The sequence below is a fragment of the Ursus maritimus genome, unplaced genomic scaffold (genome assembly GCF_017311325.1).
Source record: "Ursus maritimus isolate PB19 unplaced genomic scaffold, ASM1731132v1 scaffold_33, whole genome shotgun sequence".
Classification (NCBI taxonomy): domain Eukaryota; kingdom Metazoa; phylum Chordata; class Mammalia; order Carnivora; family Ursidae; genus Ursus; species Ursus maritimus.
This window is the reverse complement of record NW_024425897.1, coordinates 10430977-10449164: the sequence shown is the minus strand read 5'-3', so window position 1 is coordinate 10449164 and position 18188 is coordinate 10430977. Positions and strand designations below refer to the sequence as shown.

Here is an 18188-nt window from a genome sequence, read left to right as displayed (position 1 = left end):
CATTTATGCTAAGCCTCATGCCTCCAAACTGAAACTTAAATTAATTACAGTTCTGGCCCCACCAGAAATGGAATCTTAAACCAGTCGATCAGGAGTTGCCTGATCAGGGCGCCTGGGTGGCTCAGTCAGTTAAGCGTCTGCCTTTGGCTCAGGTCCTGATCCCAGGGTCCTGGGATAGAGCCCCGCATCGGGCTCCCTGATTAGCAGGGAATCTGCTTCTCTCTCTGCCCCTCCCCAACCCCATCCCCATTCATGCACACTCTTTCACTTTTTTTTCTCTCTCTCAAAAATAAATAAATAAAATCTTTAAAGAAAAAAAAAATGGAGTTGCCTGATCAGCCCTAGTTAGGTAATCTGCCTGACACATCCTTGCCATTCCCTAAAGAGAAATAACTTTGAAATAACCTACCGACTTTTTTGCCTAAAATAACTTCCTTATACCTAATCCTTTCTGCTTATAAAAGTCTTTCATTTTGCGCAGCTCCTTGGAGCTCCTTTCTTCCTGCTAGATTGGATGCTGCTAGATTCATGAATCACTGAATAAACCACTAAGATATTTAAAGTCTACACAGTTGGGGCACCTGGGTGGCTCAGTCAGTTAAGCATCTGCCTTCAGCTCATGATCTCAGGGTCCTGGGATCGAGCCCTGAATCCAGCTCCCTGCTCAACGGGGAGCTTGCTTCTCCCTCTCCCTCTGCTACTCCCCCTGCTTTTGCCCTCTCACACTCTCTCTCAATAAATAAATAAATAAAATCTTTAAAAATTTTTTAAAATTAAAAAATAAAATCGACACAGTTGAATTTTGTGTTTTAAAAGGGCCATGGCTTCTGGTGCCTGGGTGGCTCAGTCGGTTAAGCATCTGCCTTCAGCTCTGATCCTGATCCTGGAGTCCTGGGATTGAGTCCCACATGGGGCTCCCTGCTCTGTGGGGAGCCTGCTTCTCCCTGTGCCTCTGCCTCTCATTCTCTCTCTGTCTCTCATGAAGAAAGAAATAAAATTTAAAAAAAAAAAAAGTCTTTAAAAGGGCCATAGTTCCAATGTCAGTTCATTTTCAAAACTTTGGCAATGTACTTGAGATCTGTCCTGAGTCTGTGCCACCCGGGGGCCAGTCTGAAATCTGGTGGTCTACCTAGCTTACTTCTGAAAGTCACTGGAATACTGTTTAGAGTCAGATCCATGCATGGAGCCTAGCAGTTCACATGCAACTTTATGGGATCCATTTCTCAAGCTCCCTCCTCTCCATGATCCCCCCCCACACACACACATTTTCAGGTTTTCAAGCCACCCATTCCCAGGTCCTCCAGCTGGAAATCCAGACCTTTGGTCTCCCTGCTCTGCACACACTTTCTGTGATTGGGTCTGCTGTGGAGCCAAGTGGACAGCATGAAGAGAGAAAAGGCAATGGAAATTGCTTCGTCTGCCCCACACTCCCTCACTCCATACACACTTTTCAGGCCACAGTTCTTTTGGTCAGAGAGAAGGATTCCCCTCGGGATTTTAGGTGCTTTCCCAGCAGCCACTGCCATTGCTGCTGCCCTGAGTTTTAACTTAAGTATGAGGCTTGCCTGGGGGCAGGGCAAAAGAAGAGAAAAGGGGCGGGGGGGGGGGGGAGGATTTCCCTTACTTTGTCCTGAAGGTGCCCTCCTTTCTACTCCTCAGACCAGGAAGACAGGGCTTCTTGGAGATTTTCCTTCCATGCCCAGTGCACAGTTCCCGGAGTCACACTGCCTTTGAGACCAGGCCAGGAGACACAGGGACAAAAAACAAAACAGGAAGCTCACCGCCAGATTGTTTATACTCCAGTTCTGATTCCCTTCCCCAAACCACCTGCTACCATTTCGTTTTCAGAATCCTCAGAGAGCAGCTCCATTCGGTCCAGTGTTTTTAGTTGCATTTGGGGGAAGGACAGATGATGCTTACTCTATCTTACTCAGAACTGGAACCCTAAGAAATTTATTTTTAAAAATATATGCCCATTTGCAGAAAAAGGAAAACAAATATGGTCCATCTACAATACTATCTTGAAGCAATAACCAAGTCAACATTTTGGTATAGTGGTATATTTCCTTTCATGCATTTTTTTTTCATAGTTGAGATATAATTTTGGATCCTTTTTAAATTATTCTTTTTATTTTCCTAATTGGTCGTGGTAGGATCAAGATTTCATATACTAAGTGGAAGAGGTTGAGATTGAGGGCTCTTGGGAGGGTCTAAGTCCTTTTCCCAAAGAGTTCGCTCTGTTCCTTGAGACTCGGTAGGGTGACCCTTTACTCAAACCACCTAGGAAAAGTAGGTCATATTGGCGCTTTCACGTAATCCTGTAACAGGGAAGAATGAAATGATTCTCGCAGCCCAACATCCTGGATGGTTGGAGCAGGGATTCCAGGTCTCTGTGATTTTATGAAAGTCCAGAATTACTTTCTTTCTTTATGATGAATTAAAAAATTACATATGGTTTAAGAAGTTTCTGTGAAGTTCATAATACTCTGTCAGAGAAATAGTGACACGCTAGTGGCCCTGGGGATTTTCCTGCACAAGCTCTGTGAAGATGGTGATCTCATTACAAGCCCCAAGGACAGGTAGCTCTCGATCCCTAAAGCGCACAGCCCTGCTTACCTATATCCCGGGATGTTACATCCAAATGCCCTAAGAATCCATCAACCTCCACCTGCAGATTTAGGATCTGTGTCACTTATGAAGCCTGAAAGAGAGTCGAAAGGTGGATTTTCAACCTGTTTTATGACCTCAGGCAGACCCTGGAATTTTTCTGGAATTCTGCCAACTCTGTAAACTGGGAGTCACGATGGCATCTGTGGTGACCCTAAGGATGTGTCCCACAGACCTACAATTACAGAAAGTAAAACCAACCAAGGGCCGTGTGAAATCTATCACCATGTTTATGCTCAGGCCAGACTTCCCTCAGACTCCTTCTAGCCAGTTCCTGAGCACAGCAGGGAGACTGAGGCAGACCGATTCCTGGGAGAAGTGGGGCTCTACTGGTTGTCTTCTGTGGCTCAAGGGCTCTGATGACCATGCCGAACCTTCCTTAGACCACAGCTTGGTCAGGAACACTTCCACGCAACCTTACTCCCCTCTGTCCTCCACTCAGAGTCTGACTTACATCATGGTCTGACAGCTCTCCCAGCCTTCCCAGCTCCCTTCCCATTTTCTCTCACAAATGTTTGCCTTCATAAAACCCTTGCACTTTTCTTTCCATCTTGGCGTCTGCTTCTCAGAGGACCCAGAGTAAATCACCACCCTCCCCACCTCTCAGAGGTGCCAAGAGACACCCAAAAGCAGAAAGCTTTCAACACGTAAAAGCCTCTTGCCACAAATGTTTCTAGACTTCCCCTTGGCAAAACATTTGTAATGCTTTTCCCCTGAAGAAAAAAAAATATGTTTTGCTGACTGGGCTGGGGGGTACCCGGCTGGCAACTTCTGTAAGCCTGGGCCAGGCCCTACATACCTCCGTACCTTCACACCCTGGCTCTGTTCTCTGGACCAGGAGCAGGAAATGGCAGGAATTCCCCAAATTAGGAGATAAAGCCCTAGCCCTGCTGTTCCCCTTTTGCATCAGATTTTTGCTGTGGTCCGAATATTTGAAATTCATATGTTGAAAACCTAATGCCCAAGATGATGGTATTAGGAGGTAAGGACCTTGGGAGGTCATGAGGTCATGAGAGCGTACCCATCATGCATGGGATTAGTGTCCTTATGAAAGAGGCCCCAGAGAACTAGTTGCCCCATCTGCCATGTAAGGATACAAAAAAGTGACCCAGAAGAGGCCCCACACCTGACCATGCTGGCAGCCTGACCACAGACTTCCAGGCTCCAGAACTGTGAGAAAGAAATTTCTGTTGTTTATAAGCCACCCATCCTGGGGCATCTTGGTCCTGCCTCCTGAACAGACTAAGCTCGTCATCTTGGTCCTGCCTCCTCTTTGGGCTTCAGTTTCCTCGTATGTATGACAAGGATTGAACTAGATTTGTGGCTTTCAAACGGGGCTCGTGGGAAATTCAGCAGAGGTGTCTCAGGGTTGAGAGGTTTCCTCGCTCAGCTAAGGCGCCTCAGCTTGGGCTCCGGCATAAGGTGCTCGGGCAGGGTTCTTACACCAGAGAAAGTTTACATACAAAGAGAAATGCCCAGTCGGGGCAGCAGGGACTGCTGCACCAGAATCTACCCAGCTGGGATGCTGGCAGTGCTGAGAGGAGGGGCACATGATGGTTGCGGCTGTCAGGAGCGGGCCGAAGGAGGCCTAGATACTGGAAGGTTCCATCAGGCACAGGCAGCAAGGGTGGCCTCATCAAGCTGGAAGAATCACGGGGAGTGGGCTTGGAGACAGCAGAGCGTCCAGGGCATCAAACACCAGACCAGGGAGCCCAGACCTCCTCCTGTCTGCAAGTGGGAGCAGAGAAAGCAGCCCCCAGCCCTCACTGAGCAAACATTTGCCGAGTGCCCCTGTGGGCAGGATCGTATAGTATCGTATCCGGGAGGACTCGGAGCTGTGCCAACAAAATCCCACGTGGAGCAGGAGACTCCGGGACTCACTCCCCATTGGCCCCAAGCTGTGTCCTCCTCAATCACTGACGCAACAAACATTCACTCACGTGGTAGCCAGCCTGAGCTGACCTCAGAAATCCCCTCCTCTTGGTATTCGTGCCTTTAGGGTAGCCAGGGTGGGAAAGCCCATACGGAAGAGGGTTGACCTAAGATATCAGAGAAATGACAGTAGTAGAGTTAAATAATACATGAAGATATTAGAGAAATGAGTGTGACTTTTGAAATTGGGTCACAAAGGACATTGTGGCTTTTTGCTCTCTTCATCACTCACTTTGAGAGAAGCCAACTACCATGTCATAAGGATACTCAAGATGCCCTGGAGAGAAGCCCACGCAGCAAGGAACCAAAGCCTCCTGCCAACGGCCATGTGGGCGACTCATCTTGGAAGTGGACCCTCCAGCCCCAGTCAAGCCTTCACACGACCGCAGCTCTGGGCGACATCCAGAACTATTCCACTAAGCCACTCCTCAATACCCGATCCACAGAAACTGTCAGATAATTCATGTGTGTTGCTCTAAGCTGTTATGTTTGGGGATAATTTGTTACCCCAAATCTATACAACTGATGGTCCTCTGTGCTGTGCCCACAACACTGTCCCCACCATCCTCTGGACCACAATACGTCTTCCCTGATCTCTCTACCTCCTGTCAATTTCCCCTTCCATTTCCCCTCCAGACCAAACTAAAGGGCCACTATCAAGAAATGTCTGTTGAACATCATGGCTCTTGCCTGCTCAAAACCTCCCATGGCTCTCCATTGTATCTTCTGTTCTTTCCAGGAAGTACTGGCCAGTGAGCAGGGGCAGTGCGATGGTGGAGTGTCTGGCATCCCTGAGCTGATTTGGGAACAGAGCAGAGAGCAAGAAGAGCCCTTGTTTGCTCTGGCCCCTGGAATGACAATCCAAGGGCCCCCTGGGGACGCAGGGAGGGGCCCCCCTCGCAGCTGGGGCTAAGACAAGGCAGCAGCTTTGTTCTGAATCCACAATGGCAGGATGCCCAGCACAGACCCAGATCCTGGCCTCCTCCAAAGCAGGGCAAGGGGGTGGGAGCTGGGGCATCCCTCCCACTGCGCTCTAAGAGCAAGCCCTGGGGGCTTTCAACGTGCACTGGAAGGCCAGGAGGGGGGATGTGGCTAGTATGAAAAGCCTTGGGGAGGAACTAGGAATCCTGTTCGTTCTGTTGTGAATCAGTCTGCTAACATTTCTTGAGGACCTATTAGGTTTCGGGAACTATTGCTAAGCACTTGCCACACATAAGCCCAGTGCAGCCCCCTTGAGCTAGCCAGGGTTCGGTTCTACTGCTGCCCCCACTTAACACATAGAGGCACAGGAGGAGAAGGCCCTTGCCTGGGGTCACACAGCTTAGACATGCCAGAGCTGGGGTTTGGACCCAGGTCTGACCCCTGTTCGTGACTAGTGTTCTTTTTCACCTACTCTATGCCAGGCACTGCTGGTGCTGGGGAGACAGCGGTGACAGCAGTCTTGGCCCTTCCAGAGCCCAGTCTGGTGGAGAAGAGAAGTGATAACACTAGTTCTGACAGTCGATGTGCTCAGTACCCCGCCTGAGTGCTCTCGACTCAGCTTTTCATGGAGCAGGGCAGCCATAGGGGTAGGAAAGAGCTCCCCAAGGAAGGTAACATCTGTTATCCCGAGGACAAGGCTTCCCCGCAGGGACTGGGCAGGAAGATGGAGGCTTGGAGAGGTGGAGAGACTTGCCCCGAGGCAATCAGCTAGTGAGAGGCAGAGCCTAGAGGGGCAGCGGGCTGTGATGGGAACCACCCGCTGAGCCCTTCCCGCCGGTTATCCCAGCAATCCTCACTGCCCACTCCCAATGACACGGATAGCAGGGGAGACCAAACGGGTCACACTGTGAGAAACCGGGCCAGGATACAAACCCAGGTTTTCTGATAGGGAGGGATTTAAATATGACCTTGAGGGGGTATCTCCTTAATGCTGGATAGTCCTGAGTCTGGTGACAAGCCAGCCCCCAGGTCAAACAGGGCTCCAATTCACCCCTGCCCTGTCCCCACAACCACCAAGGGCTGGCTCTGATCTGATGGGATTTGGGGGTTGGGGTAGGCTCACCCTTCAGCCAAGAGTTCCCTGGGGGTCTAAAGGCCAGGGCGAGGGTGCTGCAGGGAGGCTTCTGCTATGGTAGGGGGCTCCCTGGAAAGAGAAAGGGTCCTGAGTACCAATGAGGCTCTGCTCGCCCAGAGACATCTAATCTGTCCTGTCTGGCCAAGCCCCAGGATGGAGGCTGGAAATGCCCAGGCTGCACAGGGATAGGGCTGGGCCGGCGGCATCTCTGAGTCACAGGCAGGGTGCGTAGTGAGTGACTCAGCCAGGGCCCACTTCCCCTCCAAAAGGCCAGCCTGGGTGGAGGCCAGGGCCAGGAAACCCTGCGCCTCTCCTTCCCGGGCCAGGTGCCCGAAGGAAGTTGGTAAGGATGGAAGGTGGAACCCAAGGAGAGGAGAAGCAAGACAGGACCTGGTGAGGCCGCAAGGTCCAGATCTTTATGGTCTTGTGGCCCGGAGCAGGAAGTTCTGACTTTGTCCCGGTAGTATAGAGCCCCAGAAGGTGTGTGTTTCAGAAAGAACCTTCTGGGGCTATGTGGAAGGCGGAGTAGAGAAGCCAGAGCAGAGCAGGGAGGAAGCCCCTGCCACCATGCAGAATGTGAGCAACGGCAGTGTGGCCAGTTAGAGAAGGGGACCCAGACAGGCCATGGTGGGTAAGGGAGGAGGTCCTTGTTTCTGGGGGGGCAGCTAGCAGCCAGCGGGCCCAGGGCTCTCCCTATGCTTCCTTAGCTGTAACTGTGAGGAATGACACATGTATACAAGCAAAAATAGTTTATTTGAAGATGGAAGACCCAAAATTGGGGGGCCCAGGGGTGAAGCTACAGCAGCTGCCTGGAGTTGGCATAGATGACCCCAATTCCCAGGGGATCCCAGCAACAAAGAAGCCCTCCCCTGGGCCCCCTAGCTGCCTCCCCCACTTCCTGGAGGAAGGATTGTGCAATCGCCAAGAATCATCGTCGTCCTCAGAACATGGTGAGGTTTTCAAAGTTTGGCCAGCAATTTTTGGAGTGGTTGACGCTCGTCATAATAATCAGTCCCACGGGCACAGCAACTGTGCCAGGTCTGGACCCACCATCCAGTGGTGAGTGAGGTCTGTGATGAGAGGCAGGCAAGGGACAGAAGGTGCTTCTCCGGGAATCCCCATTCCAGCCTCCAAGGCGGCCCTTCCAGAAGGCCCCCCTCTCTCTTCCATGGCCCCAGTGGCTGCCGGCTCTCTGCTTTTCCCATGGTCACTGGCCAAGGTTGGATTCCGGCTGGGTCTGTCCCAGGGAGCCCAGGTGCTCCCCTAGGTCTCAAAGGCCTTTGCCAGTCCGGCCCCTCCGCCAGAAGCCCCGGCGGACAGCCCAGGAGGCCACAAACTCGCAGTTGTGGTAAAGGAACATTCCTGAAAGGGTGAGTGCAATACCCACATAGCTGAGGGCACTGAGGCGGCTGCCAAACAGGAGTCGGGACAGGACGAGGTTGCCCACGACGGTGAGGTTGCCCAGGACGTGGACGGTGAGGGCGGAGGTGAGAGCCAGCAGGGAGAAGCTGGCCAGGTTGTAGAGCACGGACAGGAGGCAGCTGAGCAGAATGCAGGCCCAGAGGTGGGAGCTGGCGGGAGCGGGCGGCGGGGCCACGCCGGCCTCCAGCACCAGGGCCGCGCCCGCCAGCAGGCAGAAGCTGGGCAGCGAGGTGGCATACAGCAGGGTCACCGCGTCCAGCCTCTCCTCCTGCAACAGGGCACCTGCAACCGGGACAGCAGCCATCAGCACCCTGGCCGGGCCGGCGGGGGCTCCGGGGCCCATCACCCCGGAAGCCTGCCCCTATCCCTCAGGCAGAATTAGTCGCTCCTGCTCCGTAACACAACGGTCCAGAATCCAGTCACACCACCTGGGCTGTGACCTGTGTCCACTCCTTACCAGCTGTGACCTGGCACTTAACCTCTGTATCACCTGCAAAGTCGGGGGATAGCACCTCACACGCAGCACTGTTGTGGAGATTACAACAGACGACACTGATAAAGCCTTTGTAAGGTAAGTGCTCATGAAACGTAAAAAGGTAAATAAATCGGGCGCCTGGGTGGCTCCGTTGGTTGGGCGACTGCCTCCGGCTCAGGTCAGGATCCCATGAGCCCTGCGTTGGGCTCTCTGCTCAGCGGGGAGCCCGCTTCTCCCCCTCTCTCTGCCTGCTGCTCTGCCTACTTCTGCTCTCTCTGTCAAATAAATAAATAAAATCTTAAAAAAAAAAAGGTAAGTAAATAAGCCTGTTATCATCCACTTCAAACCACCTTCCACAGGCTGGAACAATAATCTGCTGCGACAGCCAAACGATCAATAAACATGAAATGTGGCTCAAAAAAAAAAAAAAAAAAAATCATCGGGGACTCCCCGGGCCCTGGCAAGAAATACCCTAAGTTCTTAACCAGCTCGGAAGGCCCTGTGCCAAGGGACCGGACCCACCTTTCCTGGTCTCAGTCCTTACCCAGCCACCCACTACCCCACTGCAGTGCGCACCACCATAGCTGCAGACGGGCCAGCGGCAGGTCCCAGCTCTGCCACTTCCCAACACACACACACACACACACACAGAGTTTTACAATAATAAACTGGGAGTCAAAGGGCGGGTTCATTCATTGCTTCATTCACTTATGACCCCTGGGATGACGGGAGAACAAGAAAGTCGTCGTTTGCACTTGGCTGTCACTCACTGTTTATAACTGATAATCAGCATCTTTTGCTACCAACTGAGGCTTGTCGAGATGAATCCAGGACTAAGAGGAAACCTTTCAGTTTTGCAAAGAGAGAGAGATCCTACTAGCTTACATGTGTGTGCCTGTGTGCGTGTGTGCGCGCGCACGTGTGTGTCCATGCTTAAACATGTTACTACCCAGCTGTTCACAAAGGAAGCAGTGCCCGTCGTCAAAGTGAGACACCGCTCGGGGGAAATGACAGCATTTGCACACCGGCGGCGATGTTTTGGGGCCTTTTCCAAGCTTTAGTGGAGAGAGATGAGTAACTGATCGAGGCCCCTCCCAGGGCTCTTAGGGCCTCTGTGCATTTTCAGACACACGCTTTCCAGAGAGCCGCAGGGGTGCGTACTCATAGCAGAAGAGGAAAACCGTAGTTTGCGTTCGATTTCATTTTGATGTTTTGGCTTTGTTCTCTAGGCAACAGTCCCTCCAGCTCAAGCATTTCTAGAAATGAACAGATAATTGGAATGCCTCCTGCTTGCTCACTCCAAATTTAGCACCATTACAAGCAGCATGTGGTTTGTACGTTAAAGGTCTCATCGTTGGAAGGTGTTTAGGTGAACTTCACCTTTGGCGAATTTCACCTCCCTGAGGTAGCCAGGCAGGAAGGTCCTAACCTCCCCACTACCCCCTGCCCCTTGTGCCCATCGTGCATCCCACGCAGCCCTCTGCCTGCCCTCCCTGCAGCCCAGGGAAAGAGCAGTGGTCCTCCACCACAGGCCACTCACCCCACCCAGGGCCCCCAAATGCCAGCCTATGGTCCCACCTCCTTAATGACCCCTCCCCTGCTAGCCCCACAAAACCCTCTATTTCAGCCTCTCCTTCTCTAAAGGCAATTTTGTTTCAGCATCTGAACACAGCTAGGCTTCTGCCAGACAGACAAACATGCGTGCTAGACCCTCTGTGCTGCTGGCTGCTGGCTTATCCCATCTTGCTCAGTCACTAGCTCTGCGATATCACACAAGTCACTCTAGGTCTAGTCGCCTCGTGTGTGACAACACCCCCCTCACATGAGTGTGCAAGGTCCTGAGCTCAGGGCCCAGTGCCCGTTGGCGACGGCTCACCATGGCAGCTGTCACGATCCCCCATGCTGCTCCTGCTGGCTGCCACCGGGCCCTGGCAAGGCCTGCTTCCCACTCCCAGAATGGCCTCTCCTCTGGTCTCCCACACCTGTGCCCACCTTGGCTCTATAACTTTTCTCCTGCCCTTGTAGTTTCTGCCTCTGAGTGCATCTCCCCACCAGCCTGAGAGCTCGGGAAGGGATCAGGTCAGGCTGCTCTCTGATGCAGCTGGGTACAGCTGAAAGCAAGTTCAGCAAGCTGGCACCCCACTTCCCAGCCTTTCTTGGACCATAGCCCCACCCTGGGCCTGCAAGTGGCCCAGATTGGAAGGAAGCGACTGGCCCTTCCTCTGGCTGCCTGGGTGCTCCTCTTCCTGGACTCTCACCCCTACTCCATCCAGTCTGCTCTCAGCCTGCCATTTATACTCTAGTCTGAATCTGAAACCCCTGGAAGTAGAAACCTCCTCTTGTCCAAAACCCACCTCACTTCCTGGCTCCAGTCTGTTCCTCCCCTTCTCTGCCAGCCTCCCATCTTGGTTGGTGGGGCCTCCAACCTCCTAAATTCCCTCCTTAGTACCCTGAACCGTGTACCGTAACCAGTCTGGCAATTCTGCTGTCAGAGCCAACCCAACCACTGAAGGAGTATTTGCCTGTGCCAGGCCTCAGGCCAGGTGCTGGGGGACATGGAGATGCCCAAAGCCAGTTCATGCCCTCTCAGAGCTCCTGTCTGGTGGGATGCAGACAGGTGACCAAGTGGCTACAATACAGGACATTCAGAGCTGTGACAGCAGAAACAGAGGGTGCTGTGGGAGACTGGAGGAAGCACCCAACCCACCTCGAGGGCCAGGCGGTTGACGCTTGGAAGAGGAGGGGAGCTGGCAGAAGCCAAGAAACAGACCAATGCCAGGCACCTGCTGTTCCGTGCCTGAGGCCTGGGTGAGAAGCAGGCGTGCTGTGGGCCTGAAGGCTGGGGCCTTCCCAGCCCTGTGACCTTTCCCAGGGTGAGGAGGGGTGGGGTGGGGGGGCAAGAGGTCAGGTTTCCCACTGCCAACTCATACCCAGAGCTCAGGCCCAAGCTCGGGCACCAGCTCTCATGTAACCCGAGGGCAAAAATAGAACGGAGCTTTGGCCCTGCCTCAGCGCCCGGGAGGAAGGGGACAGGGCCTCTGAGTCCTGCCTCAGAAGATGCCAGGGCAGGGCTGAGCTCTGACTTCTACCTTCCCTTGCCTGCAGGCTGCCCCCAGCCCCAGCCTAGCACCCTTGAAGCCCCCTCCTCCTTCTCCCAGGCCTGGGTCACAGATCTCAGAGCTGGAAGGGGGAGACAGCAAGAGGCCCCTGGGACTTCATCAACTCCAACCCTCCTCTTCTGAATAGATAGGGAGACTGAGGCCCAGATAAGACCCAGATCTGCCCAAGGTTGACCAGCAAGTAACAAGCAAAGGCGTGGCTGGATCCCAGGCCTCCCCACCCCAAGTGGGCACCCTGCCCTACCCCACATCTCCCTTAGGTTGAGGCTGAGAGAGGGTGGGGACTGTGACTCAGATGCCCCTTGGTGAGAGAGACAGGAAGGCGTCTCCTACCCTCAGACACAGTGATTTAGCAGGGTCTAGGCCTCCCCTTCTGCCCAAAACCCCCCTGTCTCCCTTCTTCAGAGGTGAGGTGAGGTGACCTGGGGCAAATCATGAACCTCTAGGTCTCAGTTCCATGGGCTATCTAAAGAGAAGGAAGGTGGTGGTTGCCATGGCAATTCAAGGTCAACACCCAGCATGGAGCCTGTTACACTGCAGCTCCCAGTAAACATCAGCCCTTCCCAGACTTAGCCAAACCCCTCAGCTTCCAAATCCCAACTCAAGGTCTCGGCCTCTTTCTCTCTCCTGGGTCCCCACCATCAGGCCTCCTTCGGGGTCCACAGCCTCACGCCACATCACTCGGACAGCACAGAGTCTGACTGCCTGGGTTCAGATCTTGCCTCGGCTTCTCACTGGCCACATGACCCAGGGCAAGTCTCTACCTGTCAGTGGGGACAACATAGTGACTTCCTTCATCAGGGCAGCATGGAGATGCAATGAGATAAAGGGCTTGACAAAACATGAGACACAGATCAATGGCAACTAGTATTAAATATCGGCTGGGGTCTAGAGCCTAAGTTTGGGGCTTGGAATTCTCTGAGCTGTCGGTCCTTTCTGAACCTCAGTTTCTGCCTCTTCCAAAGTCATGAACCTCAGTTTCTTCATCTGGAAAATGGGATAACAGCCATACCCCTCACAGGGCCATCTGGGCCATACACCCCCCCACCTTCTCCGCCAGTGACCCAGGCACTCACTCTGCTGGATGGACTTGAGGCCGCGGAGGCAGGTAGCAGCCAGCAGGAAGCCACAGCCCGCAGGCGGTGTCCGCAGCTCACCAGCCAGGCTGCAGGCAGCCCCCAGGCAGAGCGGGCCCATGGCGGCAAACTGCAGCGGGTGGTGGCGCCGGCCGAGCAGCAGCGCTGACAGGGCCAGCGTGATCAGGGGTGTGGTGGTGGTGGCCAGCTGTGCCAGGTCCAGGGGCACGGCGCTCAGGCCCACGTTGCCACAGGCCATCGAGGTGCCGAAGGTGAGGCTGAGCAGCAGCACTTGGCGGCGGGTCCGGCTGGGCATGGGGCGCTGTGCCCCCCAGCGGCACGCCAATGCCGCGGCCAGCATGTGCATCGCCGAGAGCAGCAGGGGCCGCCCGAAGCCGTGCACAGTGAAGATCCACTTGTTGAGGCTCGACATGCTGGCTCCTGCCAGCAGCCACACCAGTGCTGCCACGGCCACCCGGGCCCGGCCAGGCCGCCCAAGGGCCTGGGGGGTGTCGGGGGGCCACTCGGGGGACCCAGCCACCCGAGCACCACTAGCCACTGCCACTGCCTCCGCTGAGGTCATCCTGCCGTCATGGTGCTCCAGCGGGCAGCGACACATCCGTACCAGTGGGTCTGGGGCAGGAGGACAGCTCTCCAGTGACCAGCTCTGGGCCACCAGAGTCCCACTCTGGGCCAGGCCCGAACGCAGTTCCTCAGATCCTGGGCCCAGTCTCAGACAGGTGAGGGCCCTGCTGCTTGTGCCAGGCCTGTGCTAGGCAAGGTCCCGGAGCTATGCTGTGCTCCCGGCTCGGGCAGGGCAGAACCCAGGCCGAGCGGCTGGCATGCCAGGCTCCCCGGTGCTCAAGCCTGGCCTAGTAAGCTGCGGGCCCCTCTGCCCAGTCCCAGGTGAAGTCTCCACTCTTCTTCCCGCTTTTAAGCGCACTCCACGATTAGATGGAATTCTCGTCCTTTTTTCTCTTCGCTCCAGACCCCGCGACCTACTGCTTGTTCAGGTCGGGCCCAGGCCTGGCAGGGGCTATCCGGGCATCGGCTCCCGGTGGTGCCGGTGGTCGCGGCTCGCTCCCTCCAACAGCGCGCCCAGGCCCAGCCAGCGGCTAGCTGACACACCGGCCCGCGGTGCCAGGCTACGAGCTCGACTCGGCTAGGCTCCGGCTCCCGGCGGCTCCGGTTCCCGGCGGCTCGGGCTCCGGCTGCGGCTGCAGCTGCGGCTGCGGCTCCGACTCCTGCAGCAGCTCCCGCCAGGCTTCAGCCCCCGCCGGCCCGGCGGGCGAGGCCCCGCGCTCTTAGGCCCCGCCTCCACCGCCGCCACCCGCGCCCCACCCGGAAAGTTGAAATGAGCCCCCAGCACCGCCCCTGGCCAGGCCCCGCCCCCGGAGCCGGGAGGGATGTCTCGCTCCTCCCCCACGCCGCCCGCTCACAGCCCCTCCTCCATCCGCCCAGCAGTCCCTCCACCGGGAGAGCCCCCCAGCTGGAGTGGCCAAGGCTGCCTGTCTCTCCTCCCCTACCAGTGGGAGATCAGACCCCTCCACACCCAGCGCCAAGGCAAGCCCCTCATAGAGACCAACGCAGGGCGGAGACAATGAGGTGCCTTTCTGAGGGAGTCCGATAAAACCCCCAGCCTCACAGGAGACTGCATCTTCAAGGACCCCCACCCAGGGACCTTCACCCCAGGACCAGTCTCGGGACCACCCGATCTCTGGTCACAGTTATTCCATGGGACCTCAGCATCCAGACGAGTTGGACCACTGGGCCCCTTAAGGCCCCTCCATAGCCTCTCCCTACTTCCAGCACTTCCTCCCCCTCCCAGCCCAGGGCCGGCCCCTCTGGGCAGGCACAGGGAAACTGAATCACCAAAGCCACCCACATTTGTGGAAGCGGGGTACCAGCCAGCATCTACCCCTGGCCAGCAGCCCCTGTCCCGTCCCCTGGGCACTCAGAACTGATTCATAGCTGGATTTCCTGGGGTCCACCCTCTGCCCCCAACCCTAGCAGGACAAAGAGACCTGGGTGGGCGGGGAGCCAGAGCAGCTGCCACTAAGCCCTTGCCCCTGACTGGGTCTCTGCTTTCGGATGCTCTCTTTGCTCAGGGTTGGGGAAACCACCCACCCCAGAGCAGAACAAGCTGATTCGGATTCCAGGCTGGACCCCGGATTCTCTGAGCCCCGGAGTCCAAGCGCCCAAGAACCAAGGTGGAACGCCTGGCGCAGGTAGGTGCCCACTGCCAGCTGCGAGCCTCTTTCCTGACGTCTGGCTTCCTTCCCTGCGGAAGCTGCCCACCGGAACACGGCTCACCCTTAGCCTGTTGTCTGACCAGCAAGTCCTGAGGACAGCAGCCTGTCGGGAGAAGCAAGACCTCAAAGGGGAACCACTTAGCTCGGTCCGCGGCGCCCCCTCGTGGTCAGACGGCGGAATGACAAGCGTCTCCCAAGCCCTATCATAATCACGGGACGAGGATTAGCACCGTCTGGGTCCTCCGCACCCCCGAAACCGGCCCCCAGCTTCACCGGAGACCTGCTGAATCAGACGCTCTCCGGTGGGCCCAGGAATCTTCATTTTTACATTTACCTCTGGTGATTCCGATGCCTGCTGGAGCCTGCAAATAGCTGCTTAATAGCCCAAATTGTAGAGCAAGGGATTTCCACATCAAGGACTAAAATAAGGGGGTATTTAGACAGGGTTTCTCCAGGAGGGGTTGTGGGAGAGAAACTGAGCCAGCCAAGGGGGCAACCTCCCTGCTCCCATACTTCCTGAAGAAGAGGAATCAGTGCCCCTAAGGGTTACATTCTTTTTGAGATTTTGTCAGTTTTCCAGGAAGTTTCCTTTAATTAAAAATAATAATAATTTAAAAACTAGTAAACACCCTAGTGGTCGGAACTGTTTACAACACCTCCAAGACTGCCACAAAGCAGCTCCTGCCGGCCCTGCCTGATAACGGGTGGGTTAGAGGATTATCAAGATGAGGCCTGAGTGGGCCATGATGCAATGGAGAGAGCTGCCCACACTGCGGTGGGGGGAAAGGGAGAGGCTGAGCGCACAACTCAAAGCAGGAGTTGAGCAGCCCGAGTGCTGGCGGAGGATTCAGGCTAGGTCTGTCTGGGTCCAAAGCCCCAGTTTTTAACCTGCCTTGACTTGTAGACAGCAAGACTCTCCATAGGATTTTCCCTTCTGCAAAAATGGGAGCAGGGGGCTCCCTCGCTGTCCTTGGGGTCCATCCAAAAGCCCAAAGCAGCCCAGAGCAGCCTGCCTTTGCCCACAGACTCCCAAATCCCTCAGGTCCGATTGCTGCTCTTTGGGGCCCCGATCTGGAAGTAGGTGATCCAGGGAGGGACTCTGGGAGTCATCAGAAGCAGAAGAACCCATTTCTAGCAACTGGGGCTGCAGAGGCGGTGGGACAGACCTCTCATCACCGCATGTCCCTAGATAAATCATTTCACTGCTAGGGCTTCAGTTTCCCTATCTGTGACATGATGAGCTCACAGGCATGAACATGCTAAGCAAACCCAGGCGCCATCTTCAGCTGTAAGAGAGGGGAAGTGGTCTGTCTGGAGGTGTACAGATCTAAATGCAAGCTAGACACAAACCTGGTCCCCAATCCCCAGGGAGGGCCTCTATGTATCAGACTCTCACTATGGGGCCCTGCACCAGACATGCTGTGCTCTCACCCACACCCCTTCTCAGGGTCCCAGCAGATTGTGCCAGACTAGACACCTGGCCCAGAATCCACAGGCGGGCTGGGCTGGGCAGACCCCCTCTGTAGGCTTTGGGACATAGGCTGAGGAAGTGAGACGGGGCTGGGGAATTGAACTGGAAAGTGACAGAGTCACTGCTGGGGCCACACTCAGAAGAAGCTGACAGGGGAAAGACACAGAGATTAGTGAGCATTGTGGAGGTGATAGAAATTTGAGCCCCAGCTTCTGTTTCCCTACCACCCCTGGCTGCCCCTGAGTTTGGTGGGCTGGGTTTTTTGCAGCAAATATCCTTTGATTTGAGTAGGATTCAGTAGTTTCCTGCTCCTCAGAGCCAAACATACCCCAACTAAAATACTCCCTTTGGAGGGTAGATCACACCCAGTTCGTGCACTCTCGAAAGCCAAGTGCAGGGGCATCCTGTAGTTCCCGAGCCTGGCCTGAGAACTTTCACTGCCAGTCTCCTCTCTGGGGGGGTGGGGGGCTGTGGCTTCCTCACTTGGTGTCTCTCGGCCAGCAGGTGAGGAGACAGCCGGGTACTGCGGTGGCAAGAACCTGGGGGCTGGGGTCCATGCGGGAGGATCTGAGCTCTGCCACCTCTGGGCTCTGTGAACTGAGGCAAGCCTCAGACCTCTCTGAGCCTCCACCCTTCTTTGGCAGGACTGTAAAAGAACCACAGACATGGAGCAGGTTCTGAATCCCCTGAGAAGCACCTCTGATGGTGACCAAGGAAGGGAAGGACAAGTGAACAAGCCCTCTGGGGTTCCGGGCACAGACAGTTCACCTTCAAAACAAGCGGCATCTTCATGTGGCTTTCTGATACTCTGACGTTTCTTTCAGTGTAAGAATTTTTTAGGGGTGCCTGGGTGGCTCAGTCATTAAGTGTCTGCCTTCAGCTCAGGTCATGATCCCAGGGTCCTGGGATCAAGCCCTGTATCCTGCTCCCTGTTTGGCGGGAAGCCTGCTTCTCCCTCTCCCACTACCCCTGTTTCTGTTCCCTCTCTTGCTCTCTGTCAAATAAATAAAATCTTTAAAAAAAAAAAAATTTTTTTTTAAATCACCTACTTCCCCTCCCTGTCGAGACCCCAAATATTTGAAACTGGAGCTCTAGGAAGAGGCATCTATGTAACAGGCTGTCTATCAGAGGGCCCCCCTTCAGTGAGGTGGGGCACGTGGGGTGCCTCCCTGGCCTGAACCCCACTTCCCAGAGGTCAGCACAGAGTTCAGGGCCCTCCCACTAACAGGCAAGGTCCCTGGCCCCTGGCCACTGAGGCCTGGGGTGGTACCCTGTGTGTTGGGAGAAAAAAAAAGCTCTAGGCTTCTGAACCTCCAGTTGCATTTGGGTTCTGCCATGTAACCCCAACATCCATGGAAGCTCCCCAATTTTCAGTGCTTGAGTGGAAGAGCCAGGAGGCCACTCCAGGCCAGGCCTGTGTCTCCTCAGCCATGTCGCCTGCCTGACATTGTGGTTGAGTCACACGCCCTTGTTGAGTAGCAATTTCCTTATCTGCAGAGTAGGGATGAGAACAAAAATATCCACAACCTGAGAGTTGTGCGAGAAAGTGTCTAGCAAGGATATGTTCCCTAAACTGTAATCAGCGTTGACACCACCAGCATCGCTCCCTCCCAGCCCCCCGGAGAATGCCCCCCCCCCCGCACCTTCCTCTGCTGCCCCAGGGGGAGCTCCTCCTTCTGTCCTCCAGCCCCCCTGTACTCAGTCATGAGCTTGAGGCA

The 18188-nt window shown here is 55.2% G+C and overlaps 1 protein-coding gene and 1 long non-coding RNA gene across 2 annotated transcripts; one reads left to right on the top strand and one right to left on the bottom strand.

Moving 5' to 3' along the window:
- Positions 1–7389: 7389 nt before the first annotated feature.
- Positions 7390–14002, bottom strand: SLC35E4 (solute carrier family 35 member E4). The gene is made up of 2 exons (XM_040619744.1): positions 12748–14002; positions 7390–8359 (listed from the first exon to the last, which is right to left on the bottom strand). Exons 1-2 carry the CDS (start codon positions 13364–13366, stop codon positions 7926–7928), a joined length of 1053 nt encoding a protein of 350 aa, XP_040475678.1. The 5' UTR covers positions 13367–14002; the 3' UTR covers positions 7390–7925.
- A 223-nt stretch (positions 14003–14225) lies between these two features.
- Positions 14226–17380, top strand: LOC103681096. The gene is made up of 3 exons (XR_573236.2): positions 14226–14352; positions 14856–14975; positions 17115–17380. It is a non-coding gene; the product is annotated as an uncharacterized LOC103681096 (long non-coding RNA).
- The last annotated feature ends 808 nt before the right edge of the window (positions 17381–18188 follow it).

What these genes read in the sequence shown, in the direction of transcription:
- SLC35E4 (XM_040619744.1), bottom strand. Translation starts at nt 13,366, where the DNA reads ATGTGTCGCTGCCCGCTGGAGCACCATGACGGCAGGATGACCTCAGCG. An exon ending in CCTCAAGTCCATCCAGCAGA is followed by an intron (nt 8,360 to 12,747) that starts GTGAGTGCCTGG and finishes TCCCGGTTGCAG; the next exon opens with GTGCCCTGTTGCAGGAGGAG.